At 38.8% G+C, this 16,952-nt stretch overlaps 1 protein-coding gene across 4 annotated transcripts in view; it reads left to right on the plus strand.

The window, feature by feature from the left end:
- Window positions 1–16,952, plus strand: part of drosha (drosha ribonuclease III) — a 231,618-nt gene that overhangs the window by 53,998 nt on the left and 160,668 nt on the right. For all 4 annotated transcript variants that reach the window (XM_036572116.1, XM_036572118.1, XM_036572114.1 and 1 more), the window contains 5 exons: window positions 1,574–1,681; window positions 4,752–4,859; window positions 14,735–14,873; window positions 15,720–15,780; window positions 16,444–16,503. In XM_036572116.1, the coding sequence (XP_036428009.1) occupies window positions 1,574–1,681; window positions 4,752–4,859; window positions 14,735–14,873; window positions 15,720–15,780; window positions 16,444–16,503 (476 nt within the window). The remainder of the gene's footprint in view (window positions 1–1,573; window positions 1,682–4,751; window positions 4,860–14,734; window positions 14,874–15,719; window positions 15,781–16,443; window positions 16,504–16,952) is intronic.

Here is a 16,952-nt window from a genome sequence, read left to right on the forward strand (position 1 = left end):
CATTCAGACTTCTTGCTTCCTTTCAGAAACTGAGGCTAAGCTTAGCATCTGGGGTTACAGTGATATTTAGGTGGTGGAACTCCTGACAGCTGTTGGCTATAGACATTGGCTAACCAAGTAGCTAGACTGCTGCCTCCATTTACACATAGTCTGATAAACAGATGTGGCTGTTATGGGGGTTGGATTGAGTTAAAGATCAGTGCATACATCATTAAAAGTTTCATGAACTCAACAGCACAGTTGACGTTGAACTTTTATTTATATAACATTTTATACATGAGAGTTTACACTGATTCTATTAGTGAAGGACCTCACCTTTCAAGGCCTTCAAAGAAAGCTTAAGGATTCCGGGGAAAATAAAGGAGTACATCATCGTTCTCGTTGTATTTAAACTCTGCAAGAATTGTAGTAAAGTCCTTATTTAATTTGTTAATTTTTGGTTTAGTTTGGCTTACATGCTACTAGAGTCCCATAGAGGTGCTAGCAGAAATGAGCATTATTCTCACCCGCTCTATGGACAGGGTGAGGGAGGCGGAACATGATATAGTTGGCAAATATTATTTTTCCATACTTGCTGGTGCACGGTGATGTAATCTAAATTCAGAAGACATTTTAGAAGCAGATAAAAGTCATTATACAGGGTGTCCCAAATAAATTGACATCATTTGAGATGTGAATATCTGAGTAACTACATGTCCCAGGCAAAAGAAATTAAATAGGCTTCATGTTGAACAATACAAGATTTATTTAGCAAAATTTGAACAGAAGTTCAGAGGGATGTAGATTTTCTAACCGATTTCACAAAGCTTCACAAATGTAATATCTTCCGATACTGGTGGCCGTCCAGCTCCCTTTGCCCTGCATAGACAGCCTTCCTCTTTGAATTTTTTGTGCCATGTCCAAATCTGCTTTCCAGTTGGTGCGTTTTTATTGAATTTTCTCAAAAATTCTCGCTGCACACTCTTGTTTGACTGTGTTCGAGCATATTCTAACACATTCTTCCTTTTCATTTCCAGTGAACGCCATTCTTCAACCTGAAAAAAAAAACATTAAAAATTAAACTAAAAATTTTTACACATTTTGTTAAAATTTATGATCATTTGAGGGAGAACTGGCTGTTATTAGACTACAAAATTATGTCAGTTTTTTTGGGACACCCTGTATTTTGATGAAAGATTACAGAAAACAGGAACTTTGTCTTTTACTTGATAGGATGATGCTTAATATGACCAAAAACCTGGACTAACGAGATAAAAAAGGCCAGTTTTGTTTTCAAGTTCACTTACATTTTTCCTGTGGAACATGATTGGTCCTTATTTTTTCTGTGCTCCAGCCGCAGTGAATGCGGTTCAGCCACACTGCAGCTAAAACCAAAAAACTCCATTAGAAATCAGAAAACTTCAAAACTAGAAGTTTTCTACTTGTGTTCTGGGTCATTCTGGCCCAGTTTAATCTTTGGTTAGCAGTTTCTAACTACAGTGATAGACTGTTCAGTGGAGACTCTTGGAAAGATAGCAATGCAAGCAAGCGTGTGTGTGCTGTGCATTTTAATAACCTGTAATGTAATTTGCAGGAGGCTCTGCAGAAGATTAGGCAGAAGAACTCAATGAGGAGAGAGGTTACAGTGGAGCTCAGCAGCCAAGGCTTCTGGAAGACCGGAATCCGCTCTGATGTGTGCCAGGTACGTACACTCGCAGTCGTATGAGAAGGTTTGAACGGCCCTGGTCCAATGACATGTTTTTGCTCAGGCCACATTTTGTGTTTTTTTTCCAATATGTTAAATTTAGCTAATAAACTGTAATTGTGCCTTAAAATGTGTATGTATCTTACATATAATGAAAGGTATAACAGATTCATTTCAGTATTAATGGAATGAACATTCGCAGCAGTCTGTGGAAATGCAAAACTGTTTCACCATCACGATATGCCTCTTGTTCTCTTCCTGGCTTCTATCATTTTCTGTCAAAACTAGGCATCTGGGGCTTCTGCTGTGAGTGCACCCACACTCAAAACCACTCTGTAGTATGTCATTAGTGCTCTATAGAACAATCATTCATTTTTAAAACACAACATACTGAGAATTGCCTTGAATATTGATCTCAAGATTAAAAAATAATTTCAAACCTGAAAATCATTGTGACCACAGAAAAAAAAGTCTTATTTAAATTTTAGATCTTTGTAAATATTTGTAATGATATGTCCGATGTCTTTTATATATATCGCTGTTGAAAGAAAATCTCATCTCCAAAATGGTAACTTTACAGGAAAAGGAAAAGACCTACTTTACTTTTAATGTAAGTGAATGCAACCAGAATTTTTTTTGAGTCATTTTGGGCTGTTTCTTTTGGTCCATTCTTCATACGATGTATACACAATGTAAAGGACATCAGGCATTTGTCAAAAATTGCAAAAATGGAGAGGTTTTCTTCTGACAGCAGCGAGATATATATATATATATATATATATATATATATATATATATATATATTGTGTTATATATATATGTATATATATATGTATTTGTATGTATATAGACAAATATATCACACACTATATAGACAAAAGGGCACCCCTTTTAATTATTGAGGTCTGTTTCAGCCGCACATTTTGCTAATGTGGTTGAAATTAAGCACATAGCCTTGCAGTCTCCATAGACAAACACTGGCAGTAGAATGGGTCGTTCTGATGAGCTCAGTGGCTTTAAACATGACACTGTCATAAGGTTCCACCTCTGCCACAAGTCAGTTTGTGAAATTTCTGTCCTGCTAGATCTGCCCCAGTCAACTGTAAGTGCTATTATTGTGAAATGGAAACATCCACGAGCAACAACAGCTCAGCCACGAAGTGGTAGACCACGCAAACTCACAGACTGGGGCTGGTGAGTGCTGAAGTGCACAGTGTCTATCCTCTGTTGAATCACTCACCAAAGAGTTCCAAATTGCCTCTGGAAGCAACATCAGCAAAAGCACTGCACATCAGAAGCTTCACGAAATGGGATGGAGTGGTGTTTATGCACAGCCCCACTGCACTCTGAAGCACTGGAAACGTATTCTGTGGAGTGTTGAATCATGCTTCTCTATCTGGCAGCCTGATGACTTTGGTGAATGCCAGGAGAACGTTACCTGCCTGACTGCATTGTGCCAACTGTAAAGTTTGGTGGAGGAGGGATAATGCTATGATATGATATAACATTAATTAGCTATTTATAGAGGCCTGTTATAGTGTTTCCAAATACATCATCAGAAGAGGGTGGTCTTTAAACAGGAAAATGTCACTCTAGAGTCCACTGCGGCACCACTGTACGAGACAAGTAGGCATGATTACAACAGATGATCCTTTTGGCTTGGCTAATTAGTCACATTAACCCCAACACTGATTATCGATTCGTGCTGTAGCAGTGGAATAGCTAGACGACAAACCTCAAACACTCGTTGTCAGTACAATGAAATGATTGATTTTGGTGATTATTGTTAGCATGCTAATGCTAGCATTGTTGGTCAGGACCCCCACAGGACCACCACAGAGTAGGTATTTATTGGGTGGTGGGTCATTCTCAGCACTGCAGTGACACTGGTGACATGTTGTGCTTGTACGAGTGGATCAGACAGGACGCTGTTGGCTGGATATTTTTGGTTGGTGGACTATTCTCAGTCCAGCTGTGACACTGAAGTGTTTAAAAACTCCAGCAGCACTGCTAACTACTAACACACCACCACCACATCGGTGTTACTGCAGTTCAGAGAATGATCCACCACTCAAATAATACCTGCTCTGTGGTGGTCCTGTGGGGGTCCTGACCATTGAAAAACAGGGTAAAAGGGGGCTACCAAAGTATGCAGAGAAACAGATGGACTACAGTCTGTAATTGTAGAACTACAAAGTGCACCTATATAGTAAGTGGAGCTGATAAAATGGACAATGAGTGTAGAAACAAGGTGGTTTTAATGTTATGGCCGATCGTCCAATCGGGGTGTGTGTGTGTGTGTGTGTGTGTGTGTGTATAAAATACCTACATGTAATAAGAATTTTCTAAACCTTAACCTAACCTTAACCTCAGCAACCAAAAAGCCCTTTCAGTTCTAAAAAATAAGAGTTTTTGTAAAATCTTGTAAACCTTGTTTTTCCTCTGAGTTTCCAGAAAATATGTTCTGAGCATGTACAGAAACAAACATACCTCAGTGGCCTTCACTTCTTCTGCTCATAGAAACTACAAACACCCAAGTTAACTGTAAATAAATGATTTATTTATGGGAAGCCAGTAACTCGGCTACTGTAGAATTAATCAAACAAGACGTTAAAAGAATACATATTGTTCTGTTAACTTACTATTACAGGTCCATTAACCTTCAGTTTCAAGGCAGCCAAGTTTCCTTACTGCTCTGAATTAAGATATGAAATGTTTTTTACAGTGCAGCCTGGCTCATAAAAAAAAAAAATAGAATGAGAGAGAAATTTTTCTCTCCTTCCAGCCCCCGGTCACCGTCCCACCGTTTTTTTTTTTCTTTTCTCCCTCTGTTGTTGATGACACCCAGATTGTGTGTTTCACGCTTTGATCTTTCTCTCCGTCAGAAGTGCTCTTAATAAATAATGACGAGCTGATTGATTTCAGCCTCTGCGGCTTTTGCGCGCGTTTGGTTCCATCTTGTTCTTCGGGGGTTGTTGCAATTTGTCTGTTCAGTAACTTTGTGTTTTTCACTGTGTCTTCTGTGTTCTCTCTCTCTCTCTCTCCCTGTGTGTGTGTGTGTGTGTAGCATGCGATGATGCTTCCAGTCCTCACACACCATATCCGTTACCACCAGTGTCTGATGCACCTGGATAAGCTCATCGGATATACCTTCAAGGAGCGCTGCCTGCTGCAGGTAAACAAGGAAACGCTGAAGGCAGGACTGGGCAGTATAGCCAAAAATCACATCACTGCTTAGTTTTCCATATAAATTAATGATGATTAACATCATCCAAGCACTGGGAATCCCCACATGACATAAAGAATTCCTGACTGCTAGTGTAGCCACTGATATGGAGGCACAGATATGATTTGTGGCTAGTGTTAATGTTAGCAGTCTGGCTTCCTTCTGTATCTGCCAGCTAGTGAAAAACACTGTTTCTGACCAGAAGTATTCACCCCTAAACTCTTGTAGTTTTAAAAAGTCCTTCCACTTCCAAAATACATGGTAACACTTCATAAGAACAGGCCCTACAACTTTAGCAGTATCTAATAGTTTGTTAATAGTTGAAGGGTTTAATTCCAAAACGTACAGACCACTTTCAAGAACTTTCCTTATTTTCAAGAAATGTTTTTTTCTTGTGGCATTTCCACATATAAGAATTATTATTATTAGAAAAATACAAATGTATTGTTCTTTATATCTCAGCTGTTATCGTTTTCAGATAGACACTGTGATATAATAGTTAATTAAGTGTTAATAAATGGTACCATTTGCGCAATAAAACATTTACTAAGTGACATTGTAGAAACCTAGTCATTGTAGTTTGTTAGCAGTGATTTAGCTATTTGATACTCAATTCTATAATATCAAAGATTAAGCATTTGCTTGGTTGCATAAAAACAGTATTCATTATGAAGAATTTCTTAGTAATCGTCTGTGTCCTGTTTACAATGATTGAGTAATTACTTAGCCAATCATCATAGTTATTTAAACATTAAGTTGTTAAACATTAATAATCATTAATTGTAGAGTTTATGATGTTTATAAATATACACAAGATTACTTATTAAATTATATGACTTATTATATTAATTGATATTACTATTATATTACTATTTTATATAATATATAATATAAATATTATATTAATATTACTTATTATACAAAATTACACTTAAATATAATACATTTATGGAAAGTATTGTAGTGCATTACAGTGCTTTAATTACATGTATGCCACTATGGTACAAACAACAATTATACAAGAATTAGTACTATTATAACTAACATTTACTATTAGATAAGTATTGTGTTGTTTTTTTACAGGGTCCTCTTATAGTGTTACCAAATACATCATCAGAAGATGGTTTTTATAAGATTTTAAACCAGAAAATGTGACTCTAGAGACAGGGTAGGCGTGTTTGCAACACTTTACTAATGCTGTTTGAAAACTTAAAGTAGTTATTAGTCGCGTTAACCCTAAAACTGCTGGTTGCTGTAGCAGGTGAATGGCTAGACTTCTCTCTCTCTCTCTCAATCTAAAGAGTAAAATACACACATATAAACCTTTACTGCTATAACTGGATTGAGGAACAGACGAAAAAACCTAAAGCGCTCATTAGCAATATGATAAAACGTGTTGGTTTAAATATATCATTTAATGGCTACTGGACAGGGAACTCTGTGTTAATAAATACAGTCTATATAATATCAAAATACAAAAACATTAATCTGATAAATGGTGTGCTTGTGATTTGGGGGGTGGTGGTAAAACGGTAAAGCAAAGTTTTATCATATTGCATTAAGCTCGAACTGCAAGTTTGTTAAAAATAGAACGCAAGAGACTCTACCTACAGGCAGGTGGACGGAGAGAGAGTTAGATATGAGGGCCAGCTGTGTTTTCGGTAGCGGTAGAGCTGGACAGATGTGTGGCCTGATGGTGCCGTATTGGAAATGATCACAATACGAGCGAGCACAGCTGTTCCAGCCTCGGCTCTGCCTGCATAAATCACTGTTAGAAAAGACTTTTATGAAGATCCATCACATTAAAGCTTCCAAAAGCCAGCGCTAATATCATAAGTCACCTTTCCTCTGAACACTGCGGGCAGGTGGCCTTGAATTGTGCCCACCTGAGGTTTCAGAGAAACTCTTCATCTTACAGAAAGGATTTTTTTTTTCTCATGAGCTCGCATAGTTCAGGGAAACAGTGATTAGGAGTAGAAAGTGTATCTGCAAAACAGCTTCTGCAGAACAGTGCCACTCTTCATTGGGAGTCATGTTTTTCTTCTTTGTCCCATCGTTCTTGGTAAAATGTTGCAACTCCAGCATAAACCCCAGTTGCGCTGTAGTGCAAGTTGACCTTGTCCTGAAAATCTCCCAGGCTGCTTGTTTTCTCAGGCAGCTTTGAGACTTTAGAGCCAAGCAGTTCCCTCCACTCCCTTGTTTAAATCAATATATTTATTAGGTTTTTACCATTAGTTACATGTAGAGAAAAAGTCGACACTTTATGCTATGATTATTAATATTAATATTATTATTACTACTGCTATTGAGTGCCATCAAGCCAATTCCAACTCCTGGCAACTATATGAATAGAATTTCTCCAAGCTTCTTAATGGCTTATTCATGATTTGTCTGATCCATCCATCTTGTTGCTGGCCGTGCTGTTCCTCTTTTACCTTCGACTATTCCAAGCGTTATTGTCTTTTCCAATGAATTGGCTTCTTATGTCTAAAATAAGAGAACTTCAATTTGGTTATCTGGGCTTCGAGTGAGGCTTGATTTGGTCAAGGATCCTTTTGTTTTCTTTGCTGTCCAAAGTTTTCCGAGTTTTTACCAACAAAATTTTGCCAACAAAAGTTCAATTGCATCTGTGTTTTTCCTGTTTTGCTGTTTTATTGTCCAGTTTTCACCTCCATAAAGAACCATAGAAAGGACCATAATCTGGACAATTCTGATCTTTGTTTAGGGAAACATGTCACTGCGTGATGATCTTTGCAAGCTTCTTCATCCTTTTGCCGAGAGCCAATCTGTATTGTATTTCCTGACTGCTGAATCCTTTGGATACATTATAAATCCCCTTCAATACATTCACCCCAATGTTATATTCCACGTAGTTGTTCCAAATATGTTTTATGCTTTGTATCCTGTGTACATCTAGTGTCACCGGATCTTCAGATTTACCACAACAAGCTATTTTAATACTGTTATATACCAAAACAAGCTTTTCAAACTGTAGTCTACCACGTTTGATTGAAGCTCACATTTGGTGAGCTTGCCAGTGTTATGATGTCACTTCAGTGGGAGTGTTAGCTTGCTTGTAGGATAGTTGTATTTTGACTCATTCACAACCTTTTTAATCGAGGATCTGGTGAGATTTGGAGGATAATATGGCAAAACGGTCTGGCTTTGGAACATTTTTCTTTAGCATACAATGCCATAGGATTTTTTTTTTAACGCTTTCATTTTTCCCCATTGAGAAATCGGTTTAGTACTAGAGTTCCTTATGTGGGCGTAACACAAATACAGAGGTCTGTTTCATCTGTGTGACAAGCCATTTCTTCTTCTCTGGGTTAGGTGGCACTGTTAAACAGTAGCAGCTATATCGCCCTGTCCGAATGACCACATTATAGAGCATTAAAGAGATCATTTTAAATGAAATAATGCAAGCCAGGTAGCCCCCTATGCTTCCTGTGGTGTGTTGCAATCTGTGACCTACTTATCGACAGCTAGTTAACTAATAATTCCAGCCCCAGTAAAGTAAGCTCAAAAAAAGCCCCCCTCCCCCAAAAAAAAACAGTTAGTTCTGACCTTAAATTATTTAAAATATAAAATGGCTAAAAAGTAACCATGCGAAGTTACTGTTACTGTAGCTGTGTGTGGTCTTTGCTGTTTTTTAATAACTGATGTGGTCATAATGTGAACATTTTTTTAAGCCAACGTTTGTGTTTGGTGAGGGAAGCCATGTGAGGGTGTGAGCTGCAGCACAGCTTTATCAGCTTAACAATGTAATTATACATTCACACTGGCTAGGTGACCAGTCATTTCCTATTGGCAATAGGAAATGAGTGGTCCAGTGTTTTTTTATTTGCAATGTACTTTTCTTGCTTCTGGCAAAAAGTGAACATCCAGAGATCCTCTATATAGTGCATATTTTTCCATTTTCTTGTCAGAAGCTCAACAGTGGACACGCCCACTCACGTCAACAGGAGCAGCCTCAAACACACCCACATGAGATAAACTTGAGGCAACATTAGCGCCTCCTAATGTGAACGTGTGCTATTCGACCGCAGTACACCATTGTCAGTTATCTCATGGTGTAGCACTCCCCTCGTGTGTTATTGCGTAAGTAGGTAAATCAGCAGATTCACTAAGCAGTAGTTACTCAGTCGATCATATAACACACAGCTCTTCTAGCTGGAGCGCAAGGAGAAACAGAGCTAAAGGAGAGGAAGTTCAGATAAAGGGACGCGTAGAGCCCGAGGCCTGAGCGGCCTGTCTTGGCCTGATAGCTGAAAAATCAATGAAGCTGATTCACACCAGAACGAGCACTGGATGACCCCAAGTGCGTGTTTGTGTGTGTGGACAGATTACCATCTTAATCTGTATTTACCACCTTCTCTTACCTCTTAAAAAACGCCACCTTCCAGGAGATTTCACACATACACACTCTCTCTCTCTCTCTCTCTCTCTCTCTCTCTCTCTCTCTCTCTCTCTCTCTCTCTCTCTCTCTCTCTTTCTGCATCAGTGGATCTCCGCTCTCTGCACCAAAAAGCAAAAATCCTGCGTAGAGCTTTAGTGACGGCAGAAGATGTGAAAGACATACACGCGTGGATACACCCTGCGGATTCTGAATAATTTGGTTCTGCATGTGTTACACAGGCTTTCAAATATTCTCACTGGTGTGTGGGTGTGTGTGGGTGTGGGTGTGTGTGTGTGTGTGTGAATGTGTTTGTGTCTGAAACTAGACATATCCAAGAAGAAAGGCAAGTCGTAGAGTCAACAAATCGTACATAATTAACACTTAATGCAATATGTATTTTGCAGTTTTAAAACAATAGTTTGACACACAAAGAAATCAAAGTCGCACACCCCCACCCCCCCCACCTTACCCCAAATGTAGTCGATCAGTCAACAAATGTTTGGTCTCTGAAGTTTATTTCTTTGGTTGTGCACTGTACTATGACGCTACTCTTTTTTTTTTGTTTTTTTTAATATACAGTGTTTTAACAGTGTTTAAATGTTTATTTTTTATGCTGTCTTAAACTGTTGCGGCCAACTTTGAAGCTTGAATTTTGTCTGTAATTTTGTCTATTTTTATAGCAGGCTGATTCCAGTATTGTTGTGGCATTGAGCAGTGTAACTCTTAAAAATGAAACTTTTATTTTTATTATCAAATCATACAAAAGGCAAGACAGGTTTATTTATGTAGCGCATTTCATACACAAGGACAAGTCAGTGTGCTTTTTCATAAACAAAAACAAAAAGAACATCTAAGGCTACGTTCACACAGCAGGTAAAAGTGGCCAAAGTCTGATTTTCTCACCAAATCTGATTTTAATTTGGCTGTTCACAATATCTTTTAGGTGTGATCTGTATGTGACATCAGTTTGAACAGATCAGCTCCTAAACTGACCATCACAGGAGCCATCATGAAGCGTTATTGACTGACAGCTGTGCTCATCACTCAGAATGTGTTCAAGCTTGCTGTAAAAAGGGCGCGTTATTCGGCCACGGTCACTTGTTCTCGGATTCTTTAAACTGCTTTCAGACTTTTAACTGTTCTTTGACGCTGCAGCCTCGTCTACCTTTGGCTGCGTTCAGCCATTTCTTTCTAAATCTCTTGGAACATGGAGGGTTTTTGATGAGTCTCTTTGAATTTTTTGGTACGGAAACATCAGCCCAAATGTTTGAGGTCACAGCAGCACAAAATTATGACGAATGTTGAGTTGGATTAACGTAAAAGTTGCATGAATTCTGATCTGGCTGTTCAGACAGAGTCGCATTGCCGCAGATCGGATACATATCAGATTTCAGTACCATATATGAAAGCGTCTCAAATCAGAATTGAAAATGTCAGATTCAGTGTGTTTTTGCTGTTCACACTGACACACAGATACACATCTGTGTCACTTACAGAGAAAAAGATCAGATTTGAGCTACTATAATATGTATCACCAGCATGTGCTCTATTATGGAAGTGCACAGTGTGCTGTCAAGCATAATAACGTCTCCCTGCAACAAATATGATCACAGTCTATAAATAAGCCTGCTGGATGAGTTTTTTCAGTCCTGATAACTTTTAATGAGTTATCGTGAAGCATAAAAAAAGTGGCATATTAACTTCATTTTTATAACAGTGACTGTTTACACCCAATACAGTTGCTTGAAACACTTGCCAACGCAAGCTGAAAGACCTTATATTTGTCTTTTCAGTGCAAAACTAAAGTGAGATTCACAGCAGTAAAACTACATCAACGATCTTCATAACATAGCGCTGCATTTTTAATAAACGCCAGGTGCATTCATTGTCAAAACAAATAAATATCAAGGCCCTTATTGTGGTTCATTAAGGTTAGCTTAGCGTATACTGGGTACTGGGTCCATCTTTCGAGTGTTTTACCAGTTTGGATGTTTTAGCACCATTAGTTTGTACTGTTCTGTAGCACCTTTGCATAGCTGCTTGCTCAAGTTCTTTTGGATTGCCATGAAGCCAAAGTATGTCCAGGCGGTTTGCCTGTTACCCTATTTGTCAGCCAAGACCTCTCGCAAAGCTGTAACCAGCTGCAGTTGCCATTTTAGCAAAACATATCACTACATTCCAGCATGAGAACTTCATCCCAAATGCCAAACATGGTGGTGGTAGTGTCACAGTTTGGAGCTGTTTTGCTGCTCCCTGTGTGGTCGGAATATGTGCATGGTAGCCTATGTGTGTGTCGAATTAGCGAGCACAGAAGTGGGAAATGAGTATTAGTAGTAGTTTTCAGAGTTGATATGTATCGATATAACATTATCAACAGTACACCTGTCAAAACCAACCAAACCAAAGAATTGAGAGGTCTGCACCCAACAAGGTAGGCGTGAAAGTGGCCTCAAATAGCATAATTGTAATCAAGCGTTACTGGCTGTGTGGTAGTGGTAGTGCCAGGTCTTTTAAATAATATTCACTGTGAATATAAATGACTTAAAAGGACTGTTTTGTGGACTAGTTTGGTGCAGATTTGTATATGTTTTAGACAGTAAGGTAGAAGTAAAGTAACGAATAGTGAGGTTACTTTTTCCTCAAAGTAACATGTTCTCACATCACAGTTTGTGAAAAATGATTCATAATTTGTAAAGGATTGTATTTTCTTTTGAGTACGTACCCCAACACTCTCAGCCATACAGTTTACACGATGCCGGTTGGTGAGGTATAAGCACATACATTAGCTTTGTAGCTTCGATGTAGACTTGAGACACCAGACATGTCTTCTTGGTTAATCGGGGAAGGGGAAAGTTGTGCAACTCCACACAGTTTTTCTGTTTATTTGCATTTCAACCCAAGATACTCATTTATTCATCATGGTTCTGGCCAAAAAAGCAAAAAGATTATTGGGAGAGGCCATGAGTTACAAGCAGTGCTTTATTAAATCAAATAATCGAGCAGCGTTTGTCCTTTGTGGGAGTCTTAGTGCAGTGACAGACTCCAAATGGCTGATGCAATAACTGGCTACATTTCTGTAGTGCGAGTATTACCCCACCTCCGCTGCTTCATCATACCTCCAGCTCAGACCTCTTGCACAACCTGCACCAGCTGCTAATACTGTACACCTCGTCCCTTTGCTCCACTTATTTGGCTCCCTGGATTCCCACAAACTTCATCCACTGACTGAGATTTACACTCACCGTCCAGGAAAATTTTTCATTTTCATTATTTACTGACTGATCATCAGTGAAGGCATTCATATTGTTTTTGAGTCATTTAATAAAGTTTAAGGTTGTAAGGTTTATATTTAGCTTAGAGCTCTTACTTAGATGTCTCTATCGTCAGTATAAGAACTATCAAAAGACGTCACGATGTGCAAACCTGCAGAATCTGAGGAGCTGTCAAACAAATGTTTGTCCATGTTTGTCCAACATTGTCCATGTTGACATGATTTCATCATGAAGTTCCTGCAGACTTTTCAGGTGCACTTTCATGCTGTGAATCTCCTGTTCTGCCAAATCCTGAAGCTGTTCTATTGGATTCATATCCGATGACTGGGAAGGTCAGTGAAGAGCACTGAATTCATTGCCGTGTTCATGAAATCAGTTTGAGACGACCTTTGCTTTGTGACATACTGCATTATCAGGCTCAAAGTAGCCATTAAAAGATGAGTAAGTTGTGGCCATGAAGGGATGAACATGGTCAGCAAAAATACTCGAATAGTCTGTAGCATCCCAGCAAAGATCGATGAGTATTAACGGGTCCCAAACAGTGCCAAGAAAACATTCCCCACACCATTACACCACCTCCATCAGCCTGGACTGCTGACAGAAGAACCTGATGTGGTTTTCAGCTGTTGTAGCCCATCTGTTCACCACAACTGTACAGTCATTACCTGAGTTCCCGTAGCCTTTCTGTCAGCTCGAACCAGTCTGGCCATTCTCTGCACCATTCTGAGTAAATTCTAGAGACTGTTGTGCATGAAAAATACAGGAGATCAGAAGTTCTTGAAATACTCAAACCAGCCCATCTGGCACCATCAATCATGCCACAGTCAAAATCACTGAGATCACATTTTCCCCCCATTTTGATTGTTGATGAGAACATTACCTGAAACTGCTGGCCTGTATATAAATGTGTGTGTGTGTGTGTGTATATATATATATATATATATGTATGTATATGTATATATAGGGTATGCATTTTTGTCGCATTTTGTCTATATATATATATATATATATATATATATATATATATATATATAATCAAGAAAAGCAATTCTCACAAGGCCCTATGTATTGCATTATACGAAGAGCCCCCTTTTGAAGAAGAAAAAAATTAAATATAATTTTGATAAGCATTAAATGTGGACGTTTTTTTTAAATGAATATTTCACTGGAGCTTGAAATTGATTTTAGTGTACAGTGTTGTAAAAAAACAGGTTTGAAGGTGTGCAGCAGCAGAAGGAGTTGGGTTTGTAATGAGGTTTTCCCAAACTGATCCCTCCCTTGCTGAGTGTCCTGTTCAATTCCAGCATCCACAGAGACTGGATTTATGAAACAAAGCTTAGGGGAGTGTGTGGAAACCGTATTGCAGTTTTATTATATTCTATTACCTCTGGAGAGGTGACCTGACCTGCATCCGAATTTCAACACAGGCCATCAGGAACACAGATGGTTCCAGTGTCTCCTGGCATTTTGTTCAGGTTCATTTGAGGTCAAGGAATGTTGTGTTTTATTTTTGCACTCATAGATAATTTTTTTACATGACTGTTTTCTAACCTTTCTTCATCCTTTGAAATTCAACAGGCTGTTTTTGTTACTGCAGCTTACAGACTGATATGTAAATGACCTCTCTTTCAATGTAGGGCTTATAGCTTCAGCATTAAGGGACAGGGTTAACAGAGAGTTGCATAAACTCAGATGTGTTTATTATGAACAGAAAAATTTCTGTTTAACTTTCATTGATTTTCATGGCTTATTCACATGGACAAAAAACAGGTTCGAAGCCCTTCCTCTGGCGTGCCCTGCTCGCGCAGCCTGTTCTCTTAGCTGTTAACACAAGCGCTGAAAAAAAAGCAAGACTTCCCACGTCTCTCACTCATATGTGTGAAACAGACCTTACAGTAATTTTACCAGGAGTAAGGAGCATTGTTGGGCACGATCCAAGGCAGTGTAATTCACTGAGGCATGACCTTGAGTGGCTTATAGCTTTACACTTTTACTTCTACAACAGGGACTCACTCCCAGTCCTTCATGTTACATGATGCTGAAATATGCAGAACCAGAATAAATATATTACTATATACTGGAATTGTACTGACTTTTGAAGCTTTACTTTATGTTTCTTGCTTCCACATTTCCTTCTTTTCTTCTCTTTTTAGCTGGCTATGACCCACCCTAGTCATCACCTGAACTTTGGGATGAACCCTGACCACGCCCGCAACTCTCTGTCCAACTGCGGCATCCGGCAACCGAAATATGGAGACAGGAAAGTCCATCATATGTACATGAGGAAGAAAGGTGCGCACTAAAGACATTGTCCTGTATAAGTGCACACTCCATGAGTGAAGGAATCTTTACCCCACCAACTGGACTTACCAGCTTCTCAGCACAAACTCACAAGCTCTCTATGACACCAGAGTAAGCAGGGTATCAGTGCAAGAGCTCAAGACCTGGATGGGTTTTGGGTTATTATATCATTAACTTAGAATTGTAAGGTTCTCCCTGCATTCAGTGTTTCGAGATATTGAGTATCAAGGATCTTCCTTCCAAAATAGCTAAACTCTCATATAGTACAATTGCCTTTTTCTTAAGACTCAATGCATTTACCCTATTACCACACATCAGTTGTTAATAAATCATTTTTAAAAGTCTAAAAGCTAGTTTAACTCGACTTCCGAGCCAAGCTCTTAACCCTTAGGTGACTTAAAAGTTTAATGACATGGTTAAAAGATGATTTTTGATTGGCTTTCCCACATTCGTCAGCCTCACTGATTGGACTGTAGATGAAACTTGTGAAACCAACTTGGTATGCAATTTTAATTTTCTTTTTTTTAAACATAGACTTCAATGTTTGTTCTCTGACATTTTCACCACAGCGTCAATAATCAGTTCTAAAGATTTGCTGGGTACATAACTCAGTTTTGACGAAAATGAAAATGGTCAGTTGGAACCTCATGAATCCAATCCCACAATACAGCTTCAAGAATTTGTTATTGACAGAGTAAACATTGTTTTTTTTTTTCTTGGCAGTAACATCAACATTACAGCAGCTGCTGATCACATGTTGTGAATGTTAGATGCCAGTGAAGCTGTGTGGCTTTGTTTGTTGGTTTATATCTTCTTCTTTTGTGTCATCCCTGTCAGGAATTAACACTCTGATTAACATCATGTCACGGCTGGGACAGGATGACCCCACCCCCTCCAGGTGAATGCTGTGCGAGTCCAAGGCCGTTATTCATTTGGTTAAAATTAAAAATGGAAATTGAGTACAAGTTATTCATTTTTCAGGAGGTAATTCTGAGCGGATAGTCGAAGAAAAGGAGAAATAAGTGGAAGAGATTCCAAAACTGAAGTTCAATAAGTTAAATTTGCAAATCAAACAAAGAGTCTGATGGTGTTCTTAAAAAAAAAAACACCCCAGAGTCCAGACCTCAACATCACTGAATGTGTTTGGGATTGCTTGGATAGTTAGAGGCAGGAAATGCAACCAACTTCTGTCACTGAACTTCGGAGGTGTGGAAAAATATCCCTGCAGATTTCTTTAAAAAAACTAAAAGCAAGTCTCCCGAAAAGAATATAAGCTGTAATGAAGGCAGAGTAGACAGACTAAATACTGAAAATTGAGATTTTCTGTTAAATATATGTTTTTTTCTTGTCGTGTGTGTTTTTTTCTGTCATTGAAAAATGAATAACTTGTACTTAATGACTGTTTTTTTACTGGAAATCAAATAACTGAAGGGTGGTCTCTGACCTCAGTGCAGTGCTGTATATATTTGAGTGTGTACACCTCTGTATATGAGTCTGTATATGGCTGTGGCTGTTTGTGTGTGTGTGTTATTAAAAGGCGCTCTCTGTCTTTCTCTGACAGGATTAATCATAATGAACGGTTGGAGTTTCTTGGTGATGCTGTGGTGGAGTTCCTCACCAGGTCAGAATTCTGATGGACACTCTCTCTCTCTCTCTATCCCCTCTCTCTCTCTTTCTCTCTCAGTACCCTGATTTATCGGTAATTGGTATTCTGATATTTTCTTTCCTCCCTCCACATTTTCCCCATTCCCTCATTTAAAGTCTGAAATTCTCCATGACAACTGGTAATTAGCTGGCTGGATGCTGCCAGTAGTATTGACTTGTAGGTGAAGGCTCCCCATGCCTCTGAGTGCTCGGCCCGCCGCTACGCTAATTACATATAGCTATTATTAAACGAGCGTGGAGGCAAAGCCACACACAAAAACAGGGAGAAAGAGCAGGACTCCGGCTTTCATCTGTTCATTAGCAGAATGTTAGGTTAGAGAAAACCGCAGGAGATGGACAGCCTTTATTGATATTCTTTTGCAGTATGGCTGTATCTTTTTATTTGAATTCTTACGTTAAACCATA

This window comes from Colossoma macropomum, unplaced genomic scaffold (assembly GCF_904425465.1).
Source record: "Colossoma macropomum unplaced genomic scaffold, Colossoma_macropomum, whole genome shotgun sequence".
NCBI classification, from domain to species: domain Eukaryota; kingdom Metazoa; phylum Chordata; class Actinopteri; order Characiformes; family Serrasalmidae; genus Colossoma; species Colossoma macropomum.